General features: G+C 34.5%; 1 protein-coding gene across 16 annotated transcripts in view; it reads left to right on the plus strand.

The window, feature by feature from the left end:
* The window catches only part of LOC114045671 (bromodomain adjacent to zinc finger domain protein 2B), a 342755-nt gene that overhangs the window by 266225 nt on the left and 54478 nt on the right, over positions 1 to 22052 (plus strand). For 6 of the 16 annotated variants that reach the window (XM_027865749.1, XM_027865748.1, XM_027865752.1 and 3 more), the window contains 5 exons: positions 1276 to 1341; positions 3517 to 3582; positions 5420 to 5464; positions 5711 to 5743; positions 7020 to 7085. In XM_027865749.1, the coding sequence (XP_027721550.1) occupies positions 1276 to 1341; positions 3517 to 3582; positions 5420 to 5464; positions 5711 to 5743; positions 7020 to 7085 (276 nt within the window). The remainder of the gene's footprint in view (positions 1 to 1275; positions 1342 to 3516; positions 3583 to 5419; positions 5465 to 5710; positions 5744 to 7019; positions 7086 to 22052) is intronic. The other 10 variants (XM_027865755.1, XM_027865760.1, XM_027865761.1 and 7 more) reach the window with 2 other exon arrangements.

Genomic DNA, 22052 nt, shown 5'->3' on the forward strand with positions numbered 1-22052 from the left:
TGAGTTTCGTATTTAATTCTTATCTGTCTTTTTCCTTGTGGAATATTAGCATATAAATGGGTGTTTATTCAGAATTAAAATTCTAAGGCCAGTGGTAGAATTTCCTACATCTTTTTGCTTATTAGATAATTTCATATACATATATATGTATATATATATATAATTTAATTTGTATTCCTTTAAATCCTCAAATAGAAAGTCTTTATAATTTAATAACAAAATAAATGTAATAAACAATATGATTAATATAGGATTTAAACATACTAATTTAAGGTATGTACATTTTCATAGAAAATTAGTTTCTGTTTAATGAATCTTCAGTTATGGTTACTCACTTGTTTCAGAAATTGGTTAATGATCAGTAATTACATTTAAAGACATTTTATTTATCAAGTGAAAACAAATTTTGTGGAAATTATCTTTACTAGTCCCTTCTATTTGTACAGAGCTTTATACTTTTAAAAATATTTTTGATTTGATCCTCACAACATCCCAGTGAAACAGGGTAGGCGTTATTTTACAGATGAGAAAACTAAGGTCTAGAGAATTTACTTGATGAAGGTTACACTGTTAATATCATATCCAGGAAGGGAACTAAGCTTTCCTGATACATGGTGTATTCCTCTTTGTATTATTCCTTGTTGTCTCTCTTTTACTTTTATCTTTCTTATTACTGCATGTACTTACAAAGAATTGTCAACTATGTGTAGTACTTTGCTTGTATGTTTCTTCTGGTACTTACTGCATTTGGTCTTATGTATTTATTTCTTTATATGTTTTATTTCCCCTACTAGATTATAAGTTCCTTGAAGGCAGGGGCCATGACTGCTTCCTTTTTGTGTTCTCTAAAGCACCTTGAATAGCAGGGACTGTTACATTTTTGTCCTTGTATCCCCAGTGCCTTTGACATAGTAGGTGCTTAATAAATGGTTGTTAATTGATATATGGATTGATTGAATAGTGCCTTGCATGTAGTAGGCTCTCAATAAATGTTTTTGTAATTTACTTTTTCATTAAATTTTATGCAGATAATTAGGTGTTTACATTATATAAAGAATTTTGGAAAAAACCATCTTTTAGTAGTGTAAAATGTGGAATTGTATGTGGATTGAAGTGTATATAGTTAAAATGTATATTTTTCCATCTACTTAAGCTATTTTTGAAACAGTGTGGACTTTAAAATCTTTTTAAACATGGATTACTCTGTCTAAACAATTTTTTTTGTTGATTTTAATGTCATTTTAATATCTTAAATATTTGAAAAATTCCCTACAGGAGAAAATTAAGAGAATACAGCAAATCAGAATGGAAAAAGAACTTCGAGCCCAGCAAATTCTAGAGGTAGAACTTTTAGATTTAATACAATTAAGAACTTATTCATACTTTTCAAAGTTTTTATGAACAAACATCACAGTTGCATGTTTTGTCAAAAGTCCAAGTCAGTCTGTCCTTCAAAATGCTCTTAAGCTTCTATTCACATATATTAACATCTCATAAGTCAACCTCATCCACACAGATCATGGTCAAGAATGAAGAAACAAAGGGCAGCTAAGTGGCACAGTGGATACAACACCGGCCCTGGACTCAGGAGGACCTGAGTTCAAATGTGACCCTCAGACACATAACATTAGCTGTGTGACCCTGGGCAAGTCACTTAACCTCCTTGCCTACCCCCCCCCCCAATGAAGAAACAAACATGAAAGACTTTTGAGCAGCTGAAATAAAAGACACCAAAGTTCATACGTTTTGTACTCAATATGGAAGTCCCTCAGTAACATAATTAAAATCTACTTACTTCTTATTTCAAAAATACAAATAATACCAGTAATAAGTCTGTTTATCTGATCTTCAGGAAGCACAGAGACAGTTAAAAGTAATTAACCTGATGTTGGAGATGGGTTGTTAGTCAATCACACTGACAACAGTGAAAACTGACAGCTGACAACAAGGAGTAAGGACATAAAAGTGCTTAAAAAAAAAAGAAAAGAAAAAGAAAAAATAAATGTGCAAGTACTCAAAAAGGATAGCATTGGGGGCCATTTACTTTAAGGAAAGAAAAAAAAACCAGAAACAAAACAGTCCAAACAACCAAAACTGGCTATGAGTGCCTACAATGCTATAGTAAATTTCCTCATTGATAGTCATAATATTAAGTATGAGTCCCTAAGAAAAGGCTAAATGATACTGTCCTCAGTTTTGGAGGGAAGGGGACATATATAATGCATTTAGGAGAGGTTTCCTTTCAAAGTGATTAAAATAAAACAAGTTGTAACGTCCAAAGGGTAAACCCTCAACAAAACTCAGCCATCTAGAATGACTCATTTTTCCAGAATGTCACAAATAGCAAAGTTTAATTCTATTACACATTTTTATTTAGAAATATCAATTTAGTCCATATTTGTGTAACTACATAGTCTAGTTTACTTCTAACTTAGCAATTATTTTTGAAACACTGATGAGTTGAAAATAGTGTATATTTTAAAATTTGAGTTTAAAGCTGTTGTTGACATAATCTTGATAACCAAAACTGCATGTTTAAAGAAATTTAACAGTTTCTGTAAAATGGAAAAGCTTTTTATAACTTAACCTTATCTCAGGTATAGGAAACTTTAAAATTATGTTTTCAGTTTCAGATATTCATTTCAGATTTTAATTCCATAGATGTTATAATATATCAAATGGATAATGCTAAATATTCAAATCCAAGTAAATGGAAAATTCCCAATTATAATGATGATATCAGCACACTTTATATAGTAATTTAAGACTTGCAAAGCTCTTTATATGCATTATCTACATACATTGGGTTATTACTTTTTTTATACTTAAAAACAACATAAATTATAAAATTTTTAATCTTGACTAGATATATTAAAAAGCTTTTATACTCTTAATTTAGAAATTTTGGCTTTAAGAATTTTGGGTACATTTTCATTCTTTACTTTATGGCTCCAAATAAAATAAATATACTTTGTTACATAAAGGAACTATAATTTTGTTCATGTGATACTTATTTTCCAAAAACATAATAAAAGATGACATTTATATAGTGCCTTAAGGTTTGCGAAGTGTTTTATATAAGTTAACTCAATGCAGATTTCAGCCTTCTCCACCACTTACTACCTGTTTCATAGGTTTCTTTAGAAAAAAATTATCTCTAGACTTCATGAAGTTGGTCATCAGAAGATAGCCATAGAGTATGGTGCTTATCCTTGAAGTCTTGCCAACTTAGTAGAACCTGCCAAAGCTTTCACTCCACTCACATGGTCTTAGAGATCACAAGATTGTTTCTGTGCCACAGTTTACTGGAGGAAATACATTTTAAATGTGTAAATTCCAAATTACAAGTTGAAACAAATATTTCCAATATATATCGGTGACGAACTATGTTATAATATCATGTGTCATGTATTGTTTTGCACCTTGTGAGGCATATAGCTTCCTTTCAATTCTAAGATTATTTTCAAGTTATAGTGGTGCTGTTGCATGACTTTGAGACCTGTTTTGCATGCACAGGCTAAAAAGAAAAAGAAGGAAGAAGCGGCAAATGCCAAATTATTGGAGGCCGAGAAACGAATAAAGGTTAGTTTAGCTGAGCATCAGAGTTTTTATTTTTTGAAAAATAAAAACCATGTGATTGTCTATGCTGTGTAAATTTATGAGAATTATACTTCTCAAAATTCTCTGAAAATGTTTAGCAAACCTATAATGTGTGGATTATATGTATGTTTCTGCTTATAGTAACATAAATGTTTTTGTTGTACGTGCTTTGTCTGATGCTTGGTTTGAGCAAAAGTAGACATTTATTTTCAATATAAACTATCATAATAAACCTGTGAACAATTTTATTTGGGCTAAGTGCCCCCCAAATTTCATTTTCTTTACTGCATTGTATGTTACATTCTGTCCCCTACTGCCACCCTGTCTTGCTTTTCCCTTCACTTATTAGTGTTCTTTATGTCTTTGTGACCAAACCAGGAACAAACTAAAATCTTGACCAACATTTACTTAAAATAACTTACCTATATCCCCACAGGGTAGTTTAAAAAATCCTGGGAAAGAGTTAGGTAACCCAGGTTCAAATCAGGGTTCTGACAGTCACTAGATATGTGTCCAAGGGCAAATCATTTAACCTATCTGAGCCTAATCTTTCTCATATGTAAAAAGGACATACATAATAACTAAGGCGTTACCTGTTTCCCAGAGTTGTTATGATAGTGCTTTGTAAACCTTAAAGCACTATATAAATGTGAGTTTTTAATATTTCTTTGACAGTGCACCAAGCTATTGATAACAGCAGTTATTAATTAGGAATTGTTATCACCTGTTTATGTACTTGGACTGTTTGGTTATATTTGCATGATGAGTTGTATGTATCAGGGAGAAATAGTTGCCTATGGGGTTTGATGAATGTCAATTTGGAGATCTTACAAAATGGTGCTCCTACTAGTAGTAGGAGAGTGACTCTAGCAGGAAGCCAAACATAGAAGGGAAGAAGTGGTAGTTCTACCAACTGGTGCTAAAAAACAAAACAAAACAAAACAAAACTCTCAAGTTCCTATGTACTTTTATGATCAGCCTGTATATACTGGCCACTGTCACTAGAAAGAAGTGAATGGTACTACCTTTCTCCTCTTTTACATGTTACTTTCCGACTTTTTCCCTTATGTTGCTCTGTTCTTTCCTTTTACCTAATTTCAACACAATAAAAAATTTTGGGAACATGGGTTGGAGCCCGCTCTGTAGCTCACTGTGACCTCTGAAAGGGGAGTAGAATGGGAAGAGCAGTGGCTTTGGCATCAGAGAACCCAGTTTCCACTGACTCTGCTTCTTACTACTTTGTGTCACCTTGGGCAAGTCATTTATCTCTTGGGAAATCAGCTGCCTTTCCTGTAAAATGAAAGGGGACAGACTAAATTACAGAGGAGTTCCCTTCTAGCCCAAGAGCCTGTGATCCTATGTGCATCTCATTTTAAACAGCTAACACTGGAAACTCTTTTAGTATCAATATGTTCGGAGATTAAAATTAATGCTACTGATCACATTTGTTTTGATCTCAGTCTGTCAAAGAGTAAAGAGCCTTCATTATTTTGAATAGACCCAGATTTGAATCCTGGCCCCTAACAGGTGTTTTACTTATCGCCTTGTTAAAGAATATGACTGATACTTTCAGTACTGCCAAAGAGCTGTATATGAAATGTCCTGACATTCTGGCAAGTTCCTTTAGTAAATATGCTATTGAGGATTAGATCAGGACATGTCATCTAACTGCAGGGTAATAAGGGCCATTAATGACTCTTTTACTAGGTCATACAATTTTGATTCAAGTGAGAGAAGTCAGACATAATACTGCTTTCAGTGCTTTCTAAAATCTTCTGGGTAACACTTGCATATTACACTTTTTTTTCTTATTTTTAAGGAAAAAGAAATGAGAAGACAACAAGCTGTTCTTTTGAAGCATCAGGTCTGTATACGTGCAGTTAGCTCAACTGTTGCAAATTCTAATTTTTAACTACTTCTTGAGCTATTTGGGGAAAAATCTTCAAAATATTTTCTTTAAAAATTTCTGATAAGATTCCTGCTTAAGTTTTTTTTTCTTTATCTTACAGTGTATTGCCTGCTTTGGTATTGGGGTCTTTTGGGAATTATAAAGTGGTTTTATGACTTTGTGATTTCTGTTTCATAATGTTGTGCCAACTCTTTCTACCAGGAGTTGGAGAGGCATAGACTAGATATGGTATGGGTATGTTTATTTTTGTACATCTAACACCGCATTGTGATTTGGTTGTGATATGGTTGTCATAGCAATGCATAAAGTGTAGCACTGGCTGCTGTCATATTACATACTGCTGCATGGCTTTACAGCACAGTGCATTGCATACATCTGCTTGTCTGTCTATAAAGAAAGTATGACTTGTCTCAAATGTTTTTAAATTGAATCCATTTATAAGGCTGCTTATGAGAAATCTATATTACTGATGTCACTATATCAAGTTGGACCACTTGTAAAATTAGGTATTCAGTTACTGTGAACCATATTCTTCCATCATCCTAGATGCAAAACTGCCATTAAAAGCAATGGGAATTTTGAATACAGCTTGATGGGAGGTTATGAAATTTACATTACTTCTAAGACCTAATTTTGCAGATAAATTTGTTTAGCTAAGTTATATGAAATATATCCCTTCTGTGGGGAGGGAGTTTAAATTTTGGATAAAATTTTTTATTAGCTACTATAAAATGTATAACATTTTGATCTGAAAATAAAACCAGATTTTCAAATTAAACTGGGGCAAACTTCATTTTAATATTTTATTACATGTAGCTCAGGTTCCACTTAATAATTACTAACAAAGCCCCTGGTGCAGCATTTGTCACCTTATGTAGTGCACCAAGGGAGAGACATCAGTAAATAAGAAAATCCTCTTCCATTCATGTTTGTGTATAAACTGTGACTAGCGTAATTAAATTGCTATAAAAACTGAGAAAATTCAGCATTCTAATTTGTTTAGTGCCTTATTGGCTTTACAAATTAGATTTTGCTACTCATAGAAAATTATCATCTCTTTAAAACCACAAAATTGAAATGATCACATATCATCTTATGTCTGCTCTCAAAAATGACCAGAAGTCCAGCCTTCTGTTTAATTGGCAATATGTAAGTACCTGCAGGCTTTCGAATAGCAGATGTAAGGTAACTGACCTGTTCCAGCCAACCATTATGCTTTTCGTTCTGCCAGCTTTGGAAGGAGCATCACAACTGACCATAAGTAAATCCTGTATGCTTATGTTTTACACTGTCTCCATGTTCATTGCTTTACCTTTTTGCTTTTGATTGTTCTTGTATTTGCTTTCTAAACCTGAACTAAAACATGCACAGACTTGGCCATTCTTGTCTTCTATTTAGTATTTACCATGACTTGTCTATTAATGCTAAACATGCTTTACCAAGTTTAAAATTACAAATCATATTGCTAACTGTGGTTGAGGTTTTTTCCTAATTTTATCTGCTCTATTAGGAAAGAGAGAGAAGACGACAACACATGATGCTTATGAAAGCTATGGAAGCTCGTAAAAAAGCAGAAGTAAGTGCATATGGCTGAAAAAAATCCTTGCGGTTTAAGGTTTTTTTAAATCTGTAAAATAGATCTTACATTGAAATAAAGTTGTGCCTGATTCACCAGTTCCACAAGCAAACTGAAACGTAGAGATAGTAACTGAATTTTAGAGTAGAAATGTGCATGGGAAGGCTCCCACAACTTCTTAGGTTTTTGCTTTTTTTCTGGCTCACATTTATATTTCTTTCTTGGTGCTGTTACACTTTATTTGGATGAAAGTGAGGTATTAAGCCCAGTGGGTAGAGTCTTGTATAGGTAATATATCTCCAAGTCTAATTTGCTGCTAGACTGGTCTTCTTATATATTCATGACTAAAAAACAATTTACTTAGAATAATTTTTGCTCTTAATAGAATAACCCAAAATAATCATGTTATATAAAACATCACACAAATTAGGCATAGGTTAGGCAGTAGTTTATAAGAGTGTTCTGTGATAAGGGTAAATTTATTTTGTTGTTGTTTAGTCATTCAGTCATATCTGACTCTTCATGACCTCAGGGACCATAGCATGCCAGGCCCTTCTATCTTGCACTGTCTCTCAAGGTCTATCTGTGTCCATGTTTCATTGTTTCCATGACACTATCCATCTCATCCTCTGCCATCCCCTTTTCCTTTTTCCTTCAATCTTTCCCCACATCAGGATTATTTCAAACGAGTCCTGTCCTCATTATGTGGCCAAATTTTTTAAGTATTTAAATTAATTAAAGTATTTAAGTGTCAGCATTTGGCCTTCCAGTGAATAACCTGAATTAATTTCTTTAAGTGTTGATTGATTTGATCTCCTCGCTCTCCAAGGGACTATCAAAAGTCTTCTCTAGCACCACAATTCAAAAGTATCAATTCTGTGGCACTCAGCTTTCCTGAAAGTCCAACTAAGAGGAAGGTATTTAAAGAAGTGTTTCTTAAATATATTCTGTCTGTATATTTCTTCAACTGGAGTAAAGAAACAACAATATATAAATAGACCATCTGTACTTGCCCAACGACTTACTTAGAATACCTAAGATAATAACTGAGCTTCTCATTGTGGGTGTTTGCTACACTGATGCAGATCATAATCTTTGCACATCTTGTTATCCTATGCATGAATCATCCATGTTTTGTGATTAAGCTTCCATAATGCACTGCAAACCTTTCCTTCTTGTTCTTGTGTTTCTTAAATATCCTAAGGATAGCCATATACTACCTGGATTGTTTGTTAGATTAAATTCTTAATACGTGAAAGGTCATATATATCCTTAATCTTTTTATATGCAAGTTGTTATTAGTTACAAGCTTCAACCTGCAATTGCCCAGCATGCATCTTTCCATTGCAGAGTCATTCATTATTTTAGTTCTACCATTGTTGTGTTCCATAATTCACAGTGGTAGTGTAACTGGGAGACTGTTATAAGTCTTTTTAAATGGGCTTTCATAGCAATTGTTTAACAACAACAAAACCTCACCAAAGTTAATTAAAATGTCATTAAATGCTTTTTAAAGGCATCAATTCTGAATATCATTATTTCTTATGCCAAAAATAAAAGTATAGGTAGTCTCCTGCTACAAATTACATAAGACCTGCTCACTGATTTATCAGGCTAACATTTCATAGTCCATTGGGTCACATTTTCAGAATCATTGTTTTTCTTTTTTAAATTATTTGCTTGACTAATGAGAAGTCTCAGAACTTTTGCCCCCAGATCTTTTACTTCCTGAGATTGTGATGTGCATAAAAATGCCTTGTAGCAGCCAAAAGATTTTCAGTAAATGTGACTTTGGGATGGTTTTGCAGCCAAGTTAAAAAAAATCATGCATATAAATTCATTAGTTTAAAAAGGCTACTTCCAAATCATTTGTGATTCACTTTTTTCCCACCTTAACAATCTTTTATACTGAGAGACCTAAGTCATTTGGATAAATCATTAAGGACTGGCTGCTGAATGTGCGGTGTTGAAAGCACAACTCTTTTCCTGAAAACCAACTTCTATTTAAGTTGTCACAGAAAAAGAAACTGGAGTCATTCAGCATTTATTAAATCATATGCTGTTTGTTGATAGATGATGACTTGAGTAATAAGCACAGCCCCTACCCTCATGAATTTACGATCTAAATCAAGTATTTGAACACTTATTCGAGTTAAGTTTAGTCGCAACATTTCTATTTGCTGTGTTCACCTTCTCCTTTCCATGTCCTTTTCTTGCCTGCATCTTCTTTGCCTTTTTTTTGCCCATTTCTTCTTTTCAGTAGTGGCCTTTCCCTAGGTTCAGGTGTCCGTTAGCCTTCTGTTCTCTACCTGCCTTCCTACAATGGAAAATTATCTGTCAAAGCCATTGAGAGGAATGTATTTACACTCATAAGTGCTCCACTCCTTGACACTAATTATCCAATCTCGGGGTCTCTTGACTTCCCAGGTGCTCAGAACTGGGAGCTCAGAACTATGTTTTGCACAGTTAGATCACAAACTCGTCTGATTCATACCACAAATTGCTTCAATGCTTATGTTAATACTGTCCTCATTTTGTTCATACTCCATCACAAACACCCAGAAATTAGCTTCTAATCGGTCTTCAGTGACGAAAGTGGGGAAAGTTTTTTGGAGAGGGCTTGTTTGGGAGAAAGAGAAAACTACTCTACCTATATCAAGATAAAGTCATATGCTGGTGCCTAGTCTTTAGACAATAGACTGCCCTGAATAACATTGTGGTAGCCAATGTTGTTTAGCTTTAATATTGTTAATAATTTTACCCATGTTCCACCCAAACCTGTAACAACATCATTATAATATTTGTTGGCCAGTCATCCATGTGTTATGTTCCATGGAACTATTTACCCCTGGTTTTGCCTAACATGTTTTCATGGAACCATTTTACCATACCTTTGTCCCTGACTTTTTTCTTTCTAAGCTCCTTCCCCATTTTTCTTTACCCACCCCATGCCAGCATTCCAATGGCAACATCGGTGAATTAAGAACATACCTTAAGTACTTTCAAATAATGAGATTCTGTGCTGTATTAATTTTTAACATGGGGAAAAATAAGTGAAGTTGAAGTTGACTGAGTGAGCAACTTTTTATTTCCTTACCTATATGTACAATAGACTAATTTTTAGATCCACATTACAATGCTATATTTTTAGGAAAAAAAATGCTTTGAATCGGTGAATTATAAAATAGAGAACTGTCTTAGGGTTGGTAAGTTGACCATTTTGCTATACATGTCATTAAAATTTGTTCCAGATTTATGTAAATTATTAGATACTTACTAAAACTATGCCTTTAAAGCTATTTTGTATTCACAAATTTGGTTAGATTTAATGGAATGTATGAACTCTGTGTAGGTATAGTAGTTGTCAATTTAGCTAAGTAGAAATAACCAGGATTGTCAGAACTTACATGTCATGTAATTTCTTATATTCATAATAGTTCTTTTTGTAATGCTTATGCTCTAAAAATAATTTCGTCTTAATTCAGTTATTCTTATAAAAGTTCAAAACAATTATAATTAATATCGGAAAGAATAGTAAGAATAAAAAACAAACAAAATTAACTTGCTAAATCAATATATGTCCTAAATCTCAATTTGTTGACAAGAAAAAATTTACCTGCTAAATTAATCACAAAAAAATCTAAACTTATTTTTTTCTTCAAATTATTCCTACAATCATGATAATTTTGGATAAGAACATAGGAAAACAAAATACATTATAAAATAATTTGCTATATTGAATATGTGTGTGCCTAAATTTATTTTCTGTAAGGTATTTAAAATTACATTAATAATCATCTTAAGTTTTCCTCTTTTACTTTTCTCATTGTGCAATAACATGCCAGCTTCTAAAACCTTGCTATCTTGGAAAGAATGCTAGATTTGACATGAGAGGAATTAGATTTGATTCTAGGCTAAATCACTTATTATCTGTGTGACTTTGCTAAATTAGTTAACTTCTCTAGGCTTAGTAAACTTTAAGATACCTTCCAACTCTAAATCTATGATTTTATAGTCCGTCTAGGGAAGAAAGTTTTCTACCAGCTCCTGTTTAGGTACAAAAGCCATTCTCCCATACTGATCATACATCCAAACTTCCCACCATCTTTTTTGGTGTTTTCCTGACTAATACCTTCTCCCCCAAGCTTGTCTTCTTCCATAAGAAGTACCTGACCTCAGTCTCGTTCTGCCTTGGCCCACATGGTTCTCCTCTTGCCTTATGTTCAACCTAGTCTTACCCGCAGCCCACTTGTCTAAGTTTACCCTGCCTTAAGACCTGTTTGTTTGACTAATTCTCCTAGCCTTCCATATGAATATTCATTTGTAAACCAGTCTTTATCTCCAAGAAACTTTTTACTAAGAGGAAATATATCACCATTTATCCATTGCCTCTTTAGGTTAGGTGCTCTCCAGGGCCTGGTCGGGCTCTGCCCTATTCACTTCTCTCTCTACATTCTTGCCCTTGTTGTCTTCATCTGCCCCCATGGGTTCAAGTATTATTTCTATACAATTGACTCCCAAATTTGTATTTCCAGTCCTAATCTCTTTCTCATTAACTACTGCTGAATTTCAGTTCTCAGATATCTCATAGGTATCTCAAACTCGCTATGCCTTGAACAGAACTCATTGTTTCCCACCCCAAACTCACCTTATAAGGAAGGTCCTTATAAGCTTCCTGATTTATGTTGAGGGTATCACTACCCTTTCAATGACCCAGATTCAGAACCTTAGAGTCATCCTTGACTCTTCCCTTTCTTCCACAGCCCTTAACCAACCATTTACCAAATCTTGCTGTTCTTCCTTCACGGCACATCTCATATGACTCTCCTTCTTCTCTCACACTACCACCACCCTCATCAATAGTACAGGCCTCATCTAGATTACTCTACTACAATATTCTTCTAATTGGTCTCCCCTCTTCAGTTCACACCTCAAGCCAAGTGGAGCCAACCCAAACTATGTTGAAGAGCTGTAGGGAGAAAAAGACAAGATGAAAAACAGTCTCTATCTTCAAGTAGCTTCCATTATCCACACAACTGCCAAAATAATCTTCCTAACAACAGCAACAAAGACACAGGTCTGTCCCTGTCACTTTTTTTCTCAAAAACTTTCAAAGACTCCCCACTGCCCATAGAATAAAACACAGATTGGCATTTAAAGCCTCCCCATAATTGGATTTTCACCAACATTCCCAGCCTTATTCCCACTAACTCCCCTCCAGAGTTCCAGCTAAAATAGACTACCATGACTGGAATGTACTCCTTCCTCATCTCTGCTTCTCAGAGTTCTTGTCCTCCTTCCTACAAAAAGCTTTCCGGGATAACTTCCATTCTTAGTGCTCTATCCTATCTCAACTTTCTGTTGTAATTAAAGCTATCAATTTCGTCCTGGTTTTAGACCTAGTAACACAGAAGACACAAAACCTCTTTGTTACTGTCAGGAATACTCAAGAGGTAAATGCTCTTCATGACACCTGGCTCTCCTTCTTCCAAGAGGTTCTTAGAATCCATTGGAAAGTTCTCAGGTTTGTTCAGTACTCCTGTCCAGTGCTTACCATAATGTCTGACACATATTGGGTACTTAATAAATATTTATTGAATTGAATTGAATTGATTTATTGTCAATATACTTCTGTCTACCTTATGACTGTACAAATGAAATTACATTTGAGATATTAATCCTAGTAGGAGACATATACTCCTTGTAGAGCTAAAGATAAGGACCTTCTAAGAGTTTACTGAGACAAATTAGCAGTAAGGATTTATTCATTTATTTCACCTTCTAAGGGCTTGATTCTCTTTCTTAAAGAAAGAAAAAAAACCAAGGAACTCTAACTTGTTATGCATTTATTATGGGACTTCCAGTTTCCTTGACAAGTAGTCTTTCCCGTGGATTCCCAGTTTTCTAGAACAACTTCAGGTTGCCATAGTCAACATGACACTGGATCTCCAGACAAATAGGCCAAAGGAGGCATGGAGATATATAGAATATTGGCCTTCAAACTCAGCGTTATTATTGTCTATCTACTACGATGCCTGTAACTATTTTATGACCTTGTGAATAATTTTTCCCCGAGTTCACTCACAGAGTCTAAGAGCTTTAAGGGACCTGCAAGGCCAACTTATAGCTGACCAAGAATTCCTTCTTCAAAATTGCCTCAAAGTGGTTGTACAACCTCTGCTCCAGTAAGGGAAGGCTACTACCTGCTAAGCCAGCCCACTCTACTTTCTCATGCCTTCTCTAAGTCTTCCCTTTTCCAGACTGAGTATCACCAGATCCTTCTATGACTTGTTCTCCAGTCTTCTTATCATCCTTGTTTGTATTTGCTACAGTGCAGTAGAAAAAGTGTCATATTTGGAATCACAAGACTTGGGTTCAATTCTTGGTTTTCCTGCCTACAGCCTGTATGACTTTGAGCAAGTCATTTAGTCATTTGGCCTTTCTAGGCCTTAGTTTCCTTATTTATAAAACAAGGGAGTTGGATTCAATGAATTTTGAAGTTTTTTCCAGGTATAAATCCTATGACAATCATCTGGACAAACTCCAGATTATTAATCTTCCCTAAAATGTTGTGCCCAAAACTGAACCTGGTTATCTAGATATGGCCCCGGGGTATGGTAGAAGGTAGTGGGACTATTACTGACATCCTTTTGGATACTGTTTTCTTCTCTGTGTAACATAAAACCAGGTAATTTGCAACAGTAATAACACGGAACACATTGAGGCCAACCTAAACTCAGAGCCATATCTTCTGGTCATTTGTCACCCATCTGAGTCAAATTCAACAAGCATTTATTAAGTGCCTACTGTATGTCAAGGATTAAAACAAAGCAGTCCTTGCTGTCAAGGAGCTTACATTCTCCTGGGGATGTTCACAAGTTCCTCAATATTTATTACTTTCTGAGCCCTACTTCCCAGCACAAAAGCTCTTATGTGTGAGCCTTACACAAAGGTTTTCACGTTTATTACATTTATATAGTTCCTCTCCCATTTCTATACATCTCAGTTTATGATGATAAATGAGAGCTGAGTGAAGTCCTTTTCGTGTTCGTTAAATTCACATCATTTCTTTCCACTATGAATTATGTGATAGTTAACAAAGTTTGAACTTTGCTTGAAGTTTTTCCACACATTCATTACATTCACAGGATTTCTCTCTGATGTCTAAAAAGAGATGAGTAATGGATGTTCCATTATATGTAAAAAGGTTTCTCTTCATTATGAGTTCTCTGATGCTTAATAAAAGGGAAGGAGTCAGTGAATACTTTCTCATGTTCATTGTATTGATGGTAGGTTTCCCCAGGATGAATTTCCTTATACTGAATTTTAAGATCTAAAATAGCCAGAGTTTCCATAAATGGTAAGCCAGTTCCGTATTATAAAATTCCAAATAATTGACCCTCCCTAACCCAAGACAACTGAACTAATTGCGCTGTTATACCTGGAAAAATCATGCGAGTTGGCTTTCATGTCTCATCAGACAACAGCAGTAGAACTCGTGTATTTATCTAGGTATTCACAAAGAAAGCTTATAATCCTCTATTTAGTGACTGTACTAGCACCAAAGGAACATTCCCTATTCAGTGAATTGCTAAAATTAGATTCCACCTCTATAATCCTTTCCACTACAATCTGTATCCAAATATCTACATGATACCATCCACTCTAGCCTCTTTGGCCTATGCAAGACATATATTCCATGACCTGGGACTTTAAAAGACCTTAAGTTCAGTACGATATATTCTGGAGATTTGTGAGCTGTGTGCCAGGCCAAGCACCATCCTGTGAGGTCTAAAGATTTCCTTCTAACCACCTCCAGTTTCCAAAGCAGCACTTAAAGAGCTTATAATCTAGTGATTTAAAGGTAATCCTTGGCCCCCAGAAAGCATGAATAACAGCAAAAATATAAGTATATTCCCATGTATATAATTTGTTTGCTTCTTTATTATGTCACAGAGAGGCATTGTGGTGTGGTGGATAGAGAACTGGTTTTGCAGCCAGGAAGGCCACTCTTAAGGCAGTGGGCACTTAACCTCTCAGTGCCCTAGGTCAAGGAGACTGTCCAAGAACAAAAGATATTACCAACCTAGGTAATGGGAGTTTCCTCACCTGAGAGGTCCCTATATTAGTGAAATCACGGTGCAATTCCCAGTCCCTACCCTCTCTCTAGCCTGTTCTATGCTGAGTGACACCTGAAAACTAAACCACATAACTTCTATAATCACAAGTGAAAAGAAGAACATAAAATTAAGATAGGCCCATCTTGACAAAACCACTACCTACCTTCTGCTAATCAGAGCAGATTAAATTAAATACACAGAATTGTATCATTTAGTTTAACCTGAGCCATAAATAACCTATCAAAAAAAGAACTGTTAGACCAACTCATAAATAATATCCTAGGTTAAATTTGGTCAAACTCCTTAGAGAGCTGAACTACCTAATATAAAGTGAATGGCTCTGGATCTCTTTCTTTTTAATTCCTTGATTCAATTTAGTTGAACAAACATTAAGTGCCTGTTATATGCCAGGTACTGGGTTGTTGTATATAGGAAACAACAAAACCCAATTTAGCTGAAAATCAATAAAGAAGAGGAATATCTGAGAAAATAGACTGGAGCCATATTGTGAAAAGTTTTAAATGTCAAACACTGATTATATTTAAGCTAAAGGTGATAGGGAGCCACTGAAGCTTCTTAAGCAAAGGACTGGCATTGTCAGACCTGTGATTTTGCTCCCTAAGTGTTTGTGTGAGTAGGTGTGAAGCATGAAGGACAAATAGTTATATCTTTTCTGTTACTACAAACCACTCATGAATGCCTTAAATTTGTTGTTGTTGTTGTTGTTGTTAGAAGTTAGTTTAAATGTATTAGTGAACCTCAGTCTTAATTGTTTTTATTTTCAGCGTATTGTAAAAATAGCTAATTGTTGTTTTCGACCGTGTGGATAAAAAATACACACTGTCTCAGCATAATTCAAGTGATTTGACATATAACTTATTTCTAAATAATCCCTGAGTGCTCAGTGGTTTAAACAAACAGTTGTAGGGAAAGTTACACTAAGTCCAGAATCTCAGTTTCATCTATTAAGCCTGGCAATTATGTCATGCACAGATTTGTAATCTCTTTATTTGTGTAAACTGAATAACAGACTAGAGTAATTGTAGTAGAGTTCTTTATGTCTCCCTAAGGCCCAATAAACAACAAAAGGTTGTTAAACATGCATCTCTCACAAAATTACTATGTCAGCATTTTAGTAGACATAACCATAATCTACAAGACTGCACTCGAGCTTACAGAAGCCATCTAATAAGCAGTTTGAAAACAGAGGGAAATTCACAACCCCCCAGTGATTCAAGGAATGAGAGTATTTCATCAATCTGGATTTATAGCAGTCCTTTCTTAGTGAAAATATTATGCTATACTGCCCAGATATTTGTGCATAAGCAAATCTTTTCACTGAGGCACATACAGCATCCTTAAATTTTTTTATATGTTAAGAATCTTCCAGTTCATAAGACATTTAATATGAAAAGTTACTTGGTATAAAATGATTAGTACAGTACTGAAAGATAAATTTTTCTAAGATAAAAAGAAAAAAATAACCTAGAGGGAATTTAACAATTATTTGTGTCTATATTTTAGCAGTCTTTTTTTTCCTATAAAGACTTATGAGAAAGATACCCTATAAAAGAGACTGTAATTTATCACAAATATTTATCATATTAATAAAATAGAAAAAGCAAGGCACACTTTTTTAAAAGTCAACTCTTCTTGTACAGTGCTAGGTAAATTCAACATAATCAACATATGCCCTTAACTTTTTTCCCCCCTTTGAATCTGTCTTCTAGAAATAGTTTCTGTTTTATTAATCTCATTTACACTTTTATTGTTCCTGCACCCTGAGGTAATCCTGTGCCTCTTAAATTATATTTATGGCTTTTAAAATTAAGTACAAGTTGCTGTCTTAAGAAATGTATTCTCACTTCTAATTATGCCCGGAACAAACTTGTAAGGCACCCAATAGAATTATAAAATGCAAAAATGGAGGAACTGTTGCAACATAGTCTCATGTAAATAGCCTGCCCCAAAATTTCCTGGTCCCCTAAGTTGTAAAGCTTTACCATAATAGCTCAGAGTCATCTGAGTTTTGTTCTGTCACATTTTTTTATTATTACTACACTGTGGTACATAAGAGCGGGAAGAGAAGCTTTTTTCATATAATAACAATAATAGTAACAATTCATTTACTACTTTAATGTTTATAGTTTCCCTGCAACAACCCTGTGAACTAAACTCTTTTTTAATAATTACTTTCATTTAATATATTTTCATTGTCTAAATAACCCTTTCATGGGACAAAAATGAAGGATTTACTTTTTTTTAATTTTCACATTATTTTGCTCTCTTAGGACAACATATATACATATATGTGAATTGTATAAAATGTATGCTCATATATAGTACATTTGAGCACTTTTTCAGTAAGGTTTAAACATGAAATAATACATTAAATTAATTCCTAACAAAGGTATTAGCTAGAGAGAAAAAGTCTATAGTTATATGTATGATTAGTTAATGAGAAACACAGAGAATTTATTGAGTTGGAAGACTTCAGCAGCCCTCAAGATACCTGACAAGTGACTATCCAAGGAAGGAAGATGCCCTCACCCTCCCAAAGCAGCTCATTCCATTTTGGGACCACTCTCACTGTCAAGAAGTTTGTCCCACCATCAGTATTTAGATTTCAGTAGGAACTTCGATTCTCTTTAAATCCATATATTCTCTATAAATCTATCTATATTGTTCATATGTCTAGAAAGACTATATATGAAAAATTTTGAAATTAGGATAATGACAATTTTTGAGGACAACCAAATTGCTGAGGATTATGTGGAGCCCAGCCCACGTTGTAACCAAGCAACACTAATCCAATCTAGGCATACACTATACTGAAGTGTTTTTTTTTTTTTGACATCTTAGAAAATATTTTGAGAGCATTTTGATAGAAACAGTTTCTAATGATCTTCTGCTATATATTTTATCCCATAAGATACCTCTTTTGATGCTCCATTTATCTTATGTTTTGGTAAGTGATCTCTTTCTCTGTCATTCACTAATCGAAACTGACCTTGCAGTCAAAATAGTTGATGTTTAAACTATAATCAGTGACTTGTCAATAGATTATAGAGTTAATGTAAATTGGCTATAGGATAAAGGAAAAAAGCATATTTTTTAAGGAAAATGACCGAAGAATGAGTATACATGGTAAATATTATTTCAAGTTACTTGAAGAATTAACTAAGACAATGTATAAACAACATGAGAGCTTTACTAAGCTTGACTTAGATAGACTTCACCCGAAGCACTGATGCCACTATAAGCCCTGCTTTCTATGATGAAAATAAAGTAATTTTAGTAATGAGATTATTCAAATGCATTTGCATATAGAGCCTAAAGAAAATTGTTCTTTCGCAAACTCATCAAATCACTTATTTCTTATATAACTAAACAATTATAAGTCACCAATTTTAAAGTTGACATAAGAGAAAAACTTAGTTGCCTATTTTAAATAGTTTATAAATATAGTTGATTATAATTACTTGGTAAATGTGTCCTATTTTTTTCTGGGCAGAAAATATTTATTCAAAATTCAAAATATTAACTCCCCATTTTATGTATTTATAGAATGAAATGACAATGCATAAAGCCAATTGTCAAGTGAATATTTTGGAGGCCACTGATAGGTTTTACCTCAGTTTAATTTATGGGGAATTTGATGACCACCATATCTGTTGATCTACAAATACTTGTCAAGTGCCCATGGTGATAGTTAATTCCTATCCCCTCTACAATAGTCAACACAAATGCCCTTGAAAACTTTGGACTTTAAGATCTGGTACTACAATCACAGTCATTACAGCATAATTTTATAGTTCTCACTATTTTGGAATGCTCCCTAGACAATTTGTGGATATCGTGTCACCATGCTAGTGTGATGGCATTAATACAGTGAAGCCAACTCTGTTTCATACTGCACTTCTTTATGATTCCTTACTACCTGAAAAATAAATACTAGTCACGGATTAGAAATTAGTCAATCAACTTCCTTCTTACCTTTAAATAAACCTGAACTGCTATTTATCTTTTAAAGACCCCTGCCTCAATGGACATTACCCTCCCCCACCCACAGAACAACCAAACTGGCCATCTCTCTATTCCTCCAATATGATACGCTTCTTTCCCATCTCTATGCCTTTACAGTCCCTGGGTTCTACTCTCTTCTCACCTTTACCTCATAGAATCCCTTTGTTTCCTTAAGATACCATTCAATCATCAACTTCTACATGAAGTCTTTTATACTCCCTCCAACTGTTAATTCCCTCATTTCCAAACCTTATGTGATTGTTATTCAGTTGTTTTAGTCATGTCCAACTGACCATGACCCCATCCGGGGTTTTCTTGGCAAATGTACTGAAGTGGTTTGCCATTTCCTTCTCCAGTTTATTTTACAGATGAGGAAACTGAGGCAAACAGGGTTAAGTGACTAGCCCAGGGTCACACAGCTAGTAAGTGTCTGAGGCTACATTTGAACTCAGGTCTTCCTGACTCCAGGAATGACATTCATTTATTTTATATAAATGTATGTATTTGTCATCTCCTCCATTAAACTATAGTGCCTTCTCAAGAAGGGATTATTTCATTCCTTCTATATCTGTCCCAAGCAACTAGTACATAGTAGGTGCCTAATAAAAATCTTGGTGATTACATTTAGTAATCTCAAATGTTGGATTTTTATTTGATATCACTGTGCCATTAGGAATTCTTAATGGAACTTACACAATAGAAAGTATAGACTAGATTCTTTGAGAACAGTAGTATTTGTCTTATTATTAGCTGAATGACAGAAATCACCAGTATTCCTTTTGGTAGCTTCATCTTTAGCACCTGTGGGTACCATTCAAGTTTCAGGGTAGGTTCTGTCCCCCATTCAAGAGTACCCCAGATTCAAGGTGCTGTGTGGGCCTGCATCCACTCAGAACTAAATATGGCTCATGAGCTCCCATGGATGGGTTGACTTTTATTAGTTAACCCATAGGACATGGGTAGTTCAAAACAAAGGTATATGATGAAATAGTAAGAAAGTAGCAATAAACTATTTCTTTCACACGCTCTGAGATACATTCTCTCTCAAATACACACATTAGTAGGAAAAGTGGGTATACTTAGGGAACATACATGGAAGGGCATCAAAATAAGGAACATGTGTGGCCAGGGTATAAACACATATTATGTCCTCTGGAAATATCTCCACCGGATGCATTGTCTCTGATCAGTACATTATCTTCACCCGATGTTGCTCATCAAGATAGAATCTCTACCAGATGCTGCTACTCTAGAGGCATGGCCACTGCCAGGTACCATTGAGCATGTAGTTTGTGGAGATACTCTTTACTTTTAGCTTCGAGATTCAGCTGAAATCCTTTGCTTTAGGGGGTTCTCATGAGAACTCCCATAAGGCTCTATTCTGGGTTTTTTGTTTTGTCTTATTTTTAAGCACAAAGGCCTAGGACTATTTATAGTTCTTTCAGAAAAGCAACAGCCCATGCTTAAACCCTTCAAGCATCAGGGGGAGAGAACTTTCTATTTTTTTCCTCAGTTTTCTGCCTATACTTTTCAGAGTCCTGGAGAGCACAGGATTTTACATCCTATAAGAGATTTCTTGCCCTAGGCACTCAGATCTTTAGAACATACTCCTGGCTATCAGGCTAGTGTCTTCAGGCTTAAATCTAATTTTTGAATTTCCTGGTTCCTAGTTCTTAGATCTCTGTCACTCTTGCTTAGGGTATATATTCCTTATGCCTCCCATTTTAATCTTCCATAAGTGATTGCTTTGTAGTCATCCATGTGGAGCTTTGATCTCTAGAGTGAGGTGTATACAAGATGAATCCATTGGGGGTGATGGAAGAAAAAATTAAAATTAAAACTTATATTATTATCTAAAAATAGATTTTACTTATATTTAATGTATAGATTGACACTACTAGCCTCACTTTGTGTGTTAGATGATCATGCCCCTATATGGTATTTGAGGTAACATGAGGGAAAAGCAGGAATTCCACCACAGGGAAGGGTTGGCAATCAGTCAAAAAGCATTTATTAAACACTAACTATATACCATTCCCTCATTCAGTTTCATAGATCTCAGTGCATTGCAATGTATTACAATTTTTGTATATCCAGTTAAGTAGATTTGCAGATTATAGTGTATAGTTTTAACTAAGTTGTCCATCACAGAATCAACAAGTGTTCTAAAAAGAAACTACTGATTGTGTAAGCATAAGTGAACAAAGCTGTGGCAGGGCTGACACTTCTTATCATACAGCCTCTGCATAAGTAACATTATGATGGGAAAAAATCGCTACCTAATCACATTTGACAAGAAGTCTGCCCAAGAAAGTAAAAATTACCAAGAAGATTATTTCAAATAAGATTTATATTTGTTGTCATTCATTCATAGGGCACCTTATGTAATGTCCTGTGAGATATTAGCTGATGATAGTACAAAGCTATTATGGGTAGCAAAACATTTAAAATGTTTTCTCCAAATTCATGTAAAAATTTTAAATATTTGTTTTTAAAAATTTTGAATTTCAAAGTCTATCCCTTCCTCCCTAACCTCCCCCCTTATTGAGAAGGCAAGCAATTTTATTTGGGTTATATATGTGCAGTCATACAAAACATATTTCTGTATCAGTCATGTTGTGAAAGAAAATACAGACCAAAAGAAATCCAAGAAAAATAAAGGAAGTAAAACAAAAGTATGCTTTGATCTGCATTCAGACTCCATCAGTGCTTTTTCTGGAAGGAGATAGCACTTTTAATTACGAGTCCTTCAAAATTGTCTTAGATCACTATATTATTGAGAGTAGCTAAGTCATTCACAGTTGATCATCATACATTATTG

This window comes from Vombatus ursinus, unplaced genomic scaffold, assembly GCF_900497805.2.
Source record: "Vombatus ursinus unplaced genomic scaffold, bare-nosed wombat genome assembly UNPS02014779.1, whole genome shotgun sequence".
In the NCBI taxonomy this organism is placed as follows: Eukaryota; Metazoa; Chordata; class Mammalia; order Diprotodontia; family Vombatidae; genus Vombatus; species Vombatus ursinus.